This window comes from Notothenia coriiceps, unplaced genomic scaffold, assembly GCF_000735185.1.
Source record: "Notothenia coriiceps isolate Sejong01 unplaced genomic scaffold, NC01 NC01_scaffold00026424, whole genome shotgun sequence".
Classification (NCBI taxonomy): Eukaryota; Metazoa; Chordata; class Actinopteri; order Perciformes; family Nototheniidae; genus Notothenia; species Notothenia coriiceps.
This window is the reverse complement of record NW_011359125.1, coordinates 2,430,315-2,435,966: the sequence shown is the minus strand read 5'-3', so window position 1 is coordinate 2,435,966 and position 5,652 is coordinate 2,430,315. Positions and strand designations below refer to the sequence as shown.

The window sequence follows — 5,652 nt, the reverse complement described above, 5'->3', positions numbered from 1 at the left end:
TTGTGCTGAAGCAAACTGTATGTAGACTGAGGGCATATATGCAGCGGTCAAGTTTATCTTGAAACATGGAAAGCAGATGTTCATACATTCAGATGTGGCTCTAATAACAAATATTATTTGCATCTTTAATAACAGTTTCTAGATAACCGTAGGTTCACGAAAGTCATCCACATTTCAGACATGCAACCATTTCAAAGGCTGAAAAGGAGAGTAGAAAGAACAACAAAAGTCATTTTCCAGGTAAAACTAAATTGATTTTTATTGAAATGTCTTGTACATTTTCGGCTGGGCAGGATAAGATGTCACTTCATTTCCAGTGGTTTCTCACATCTAAACACTGCCAGGGGTTTTTAACCTTGTTACTTCCTCATTAAGACTCTTGATCAAACCTCTTCCCTCCCAAACAATGAGTCACATTATTCATGTTGCTCAGACCCAATTTAAGCATCTGTATTTGATAAAGACAGAAATGTTAGGAGGAAGAAGACAGACATGATGGAGGACACCCTGAGTGTCTAGCCCATCATACATTTGCTGAAATGGCATTTTATGTTTTATATTCTGGGAAATGACCGATTCAAGGGGTTAAGGGGATCAAAATAATAATAATAATGCACTGAGCCTGCAGCCCGCGACCGAAGTAAGAGTACATCTCAAGTAGAGCCTGAAATCTTGAACAATTTTAATCTGCGTTGTCTGTTTTAATGCGACACATTCAAGATACAAGTGCTGATTTTCTGTCAATATCAACTTGAGACAAAAATAAATAAGCCAGGTCTGTTTTTAGATTAAATTGATTCTGACAGCCGAACAAAACAGCCAGTCTGCTGCAGAGACTGACTTTTTTGACAGAATGCCACAACCCAAAATATATTTCAAATAGATCCAGCCAATGCTACTTAAATATCAATTTGTGGGGACAACATATTCTCCCTAACACAGGAGCAGCTGACAAGACGAGAAGGAGCGAACCACTTCAAAAAGGCAGATAGTCAACACCTTCAGTTGTGATCTCTGGGCACAGGGACTCCTCTCTACATCCCCAAATGTAACGAGACACATATTCCAGTATTTATGTCTCTTTAAATTAATCCCCAATCATACATTTCACTCCAGTGATGCAGAACCAAAGTATTTAATTTTTTGGCAAACAGTCTAACACAGGTTTGTAAACAAATTTTCCCTTGTTGAAATAAAGACTTTTCATAGAAGCCATTCATCCATCCATTGAACTAAACTTATCAATGTTGACCAAAAAAAAAAGAAAAGAAAATCTTCCACTGCTCTGCAGAACTCAAACTGAGAATCAAATACATTTGAAATCCTAATAGAGATTTGTTCTCTGGTGGAAGTGTTTTGCTTCTTTCTAGGAACAGAAAGGGTTTTCCGCCGGGTAAAGCTGAAGAGGTTCGGCGCGCTCCTTTCCCGGGCTCTGCGCCGTTAAGGAAAATAAGGATCTTCTAGATCTCTTCGATTAAGATCGGAGACGTCAGCCAGGTTGATCCTGAGTGCTCTGGCCGGTCAAACACTATATAGCAGCTTTTTTTTGTTTTTCACGTTTATCACTTTTTCTCCACATTTCTATTTTTTTCCTTACACCTGTCACATCCGTACGGACACACACACACTCATACAATTTGTAACACTCCTTCCAGACTAAACTTTCTTCCTTAATCGCTCCGACATGCGCGCAGACACACACAACCTGCTTCCAGGCAGTTATAGTTCCTTTGTGTAGCCCCCCTAAGGGTCGCCAGACTCAAGGTTTTCCGAGTGTAAACACCTTAAGGCACCCATAATGCAATGTGAACACTAAACACTGATGGTGCAGGGAGTACTTCCCCTCACCGACAGGGGGGTCGCACTCCTTTAGTTTCCCAACCCTCTCCACCCCATGTGGCCATTACAACTAAATGTACAATCCATGCACACATACTGCTTCTCCCTCAGGTCAGAGCCCTCCTGCCGTCTCGTTTCCTTTCCCCTTCATCCTCAAACTCAGCGAGGTTATCCAGTACAGTTTTATGAAAGGAGAGGAAATGAGGCAGGAGAGACGTCTGTCCCAAATTAGATGACAATGGATCTCACGTGCAAAATGGCTTCACAAAGTCAAAACACATAAGGCCTGCGGTATTTCTTTTTGCATTGTTGTCAACAAAAGTTAAACAATATATCATCTGCGGACTCTTCTTTGCACTACGAGTCCCAAAATAAATAGATCTCCCTCTCTTTTTTTTACTTAAATACAAGTTCATATTTTCTCTGATGCTCAAAAATACTTTTTTTGTTCTTTTTTTTGCCTGAAGATAAAGTCCTTCAAAAAAAAGGTTAGAAGATTTCCCCCCCCCCCCCGAACCCCTTCACACATGCAGGCAGCCCCTTCCACTGAGCTGGTGGTTTGAGATTCCACAGGAGCTCTTTGAGAAATAAACATAGGAGAAAAGCAAAAAGACGGAGGGTAAAGTCAAAGTAAGTTTTTTTTTTTTTTAAAGATTGCAGGCAACAACGAAGCCAGTGGAATCAAAGATGGGAAAAGAGGTAAGGAATGAAGGAAAAAAGGATGATGGGAGAAGGAAGACTGGTGGATGTGGAGGCAGTAACTGAAAGGGTGTTAATAAATAACAGCCGGTCGGACACGCCCTCCTGGGTCCACGCTCCTCTCTCAATACTGACAGTGGAGGCATGTGCTCAGCACCAGGCCGTGGATCTGCGCTGGTCGAAGTCAGCGATGAGCCGCTTGATGTGGGCCAGCTTGTTGTGCAGATACTCGCAGCGCTGCTTCTCCTCGTGGTAGTTGGGGCTGTGCTGTAAAGCAAACGCACAAATAATATGAGACTCCTGCTGCGCTAGACAGAAGGAGAGCAAGCAGAACTAACATGAGAAACAACGAGCAAGTGTTTCGTTAGTGTGTAGAAAAAAAACAGGCAGAAGTGGAGAAGCACTCACGTGTTTCATCTTTTTGTACTCTTTCAACACTTCTTCTTGCACCTTCTGTAAAAAATGAAAAATCACTTTTAATGCATTTGAACATTACAAGAATTACATTCATTGTAACAGGACAACGCGTATACATTTAGCTGATATACAAATCCAAACTCTAAAGTGATATCTGTGTGATAACATGGCACAAAAGCAGCACCTAGAAACAATTATCCATGGAGACCGATTTAGTAGATAATAATAATAATAATAATAATAATGATATACTTATTCATTTAAAATACAAACAAAAAGGCCACATCAGCATTACTATATAAAAATACATATATAAATATTTACTATATATAAAATAATGTATTATATTACATGATTGCCTCTGCATTGGATTATTATCAGATAGGGTAATAACTTCATAATTAACTATGTCTGAAAGCAGAAGTCTAGGGCCAAATATTGCAAGTCTCTTCAGTGAGAATTTCACAAAATGATTTAAAAAGAAAAGTGAAATTCTGAAAAAAAAGTCAGAGAAAAAAGAAAAAGGGACATTTTGAAAAAAAAGTTACATATTGAAAAAAAAAGTCAGATTCTGAGAAAAAGACACATTTAAGATGCATTGTGGGACATGGAGTTCATGGGCAACGAGCTTCTGCAAAGCATCGTGTAACCGTATAATAAACATATTTTATTATTTGCAAGCTCTTGCGGGGCCGCACAAAGTGAAGTCACAGGCCGGATTTGGCCCCCGGGCCTTGAGTTTGACACCCCTGGTCTAAGCCAACAGCTCCATGGTGTTCAGTTAAAAACAAAACACTTAGATCTTACAATAACAAGTAAATAATCATGTTAACTGCTACAAGGAATGGACAACATAAGAACCCCTCTGGAGGAGACTCAACAATCTCTGTAGTGCTTACAGGAAAGGGGTGCGCTACCTTTTACCGAGAGTTTATCCGACCTTGCCATTTAGAACGACAAACCCACCATAAATGCTCAATAAGGATTACACAGTAAGTGGCTGTAAAGAAACTGGCATGTAGAAATGTTTCACGCCGACTGGTCTGACCTGGTATTCTTTGGTGCCCGGTGTCATCTTCCGGCACTTGGCGTCCAGCTGGGTGAAGCGGCGGGTGATGTTCTCCACGCGGGCGTGTAGGAGGCGATACTCATCGTACTCTGCGTTGAAGTCATCCTTGTAGCTTTGCCGCTGGTCGATGGACACCATGGGCATGTACTTCCTGTAGATACACAGAAGGTCATTTGAGTGTGTTCAAAGCTCGCCTGACTTTCCTTGTTTTGAATACACCTCGCTAAAGGTCGTGATCTTTACTGAAAGGTGAGATCCTGTTGAGATTGTCTATCTGTGCAGTGAATAATATAGACTTTTTACCAATGAGGTGGAAAGTGCAAAACATTTAACGTGCAGCAAAGAAAGAAAATGAATCACATCTGTGTTTGTTTCTGGGTTTTCTGTGTCCTAATTCTTAGGAACAGGAATGTTTTAAACAGGGAAATGAGAGAACGGAAGGGTAAAGAGGTCGAGGTGACTCACACAACATAGTCGGGCATCTCAATTGTAGAGGAGAACTCGGTGGGCTGGTCTGTCTTCTCCGTCTTCTCCGTCTTTTCCGTCTTCTCTGGTTTCTCTGTCTTCTCTGGTTTCTCAGTCTTCTCTGGCTTCTCAGTCTTCTCCGGCTTCTCCGTCTTCTCCGGCTTCTCCGGCTTCTCTGGCTTCTCCGTCTTCACCGGCTTCTCTTTATCTGAAGAGTCTGAAGAAAGAGAGGAACGTTTGAGACTCTCAGATAAGACACAGTGGAAACATACTCGTTATAGGAGCTAAAAAGTAAATAAGCAGAAGAAGAAGTGATAGGGGATGCATGTACAGAAATGTCCATAAGGGACAATTACAAAGATAAACAAATATCTACTCCATTTAACCAGGGTTCAAATGTGAAGAATGACTGAGAAACATCACAAAGGATCCTTTGTATTAGTAGAGTTGCTTTGGTCTGCTATCTTTGCCAAATAATCCGTCACATATAAGGAATAGACTGCAAATGATGAATTCCTGTACTGGGAATACATCAAATAAGCGCTACTTGCTTATATGACCTTCATTAGCATTCTCTTTAAAAAGAAAATAGTCTCTGAAATAACAACCAACACATTTGCAAGATCAGGTAATGCAGAACTAATGAGGACAGTACACACGTAAACAGAGACACACGTTTTGATTTGTGGACACTAGGAGGCAGTGCAAATCCAAAACAAGCTGACAGTATAACTGGAGAATTCTACATATTTAAAAAAAAAAAGAAGATCTGTTTGAAAAAGAAATCACACCATTATCGTTTTAATACAATTATTCCAATGAAAACAATTATCTTAAAATGATAGTTTCTTTCTAATGCCGCAAGTCATATTGAAATATGTGCGGGCAGACACAGGAATATTATCACCCCAATGTTTTCTCTTTTACACAACGGACATTTGACGTCATCACGATGGGAAAGGCACAGGTTTCTCAGGCAGGGTATATGCAGGAACCCTGAAGTCAAATGTAAGACCTTTTAAGACCTTTTTTAAGACCCTTTCCATACATTTTAAAACCTCATCGCCACTTCTGGTTGTAACCGGTTACACACTTTACCTCACATTGACTATATACAGTATTGATTGTCCTTCCTCCTTATCTTCCAACCATTTGGACGCTAA

General features: G+C 40.4%; 1 protein-coding gene across 1 annotated transcript in view; it reads right to left on the bottom strand.

Moving 5' to 3' along the window:
* Positions 1-232: 232 nt before the first annotated feature.
* Positions 233-5,652, bottom strand: part of ell2 (elongation factor for RNA polymerase II 2) — a 14,663-nt gene continuing 9,243 nt past the window's right edge. Inside the window, 4 exon segments of the mRNA XM_010784755.1 lie at positions 233-2,805; positions 2,947-2,991; positions 4,004-4,175; positions 4,490-4,706. Coding sequence (XP_010783057.1) covers positions 2,689-2,805; positions 2,947-2,991; positions 4,004-4,175; positions 4,490-4,706 — 551 coding nt within the window. The 3' untranslated portion in view covers positions 233-2,688.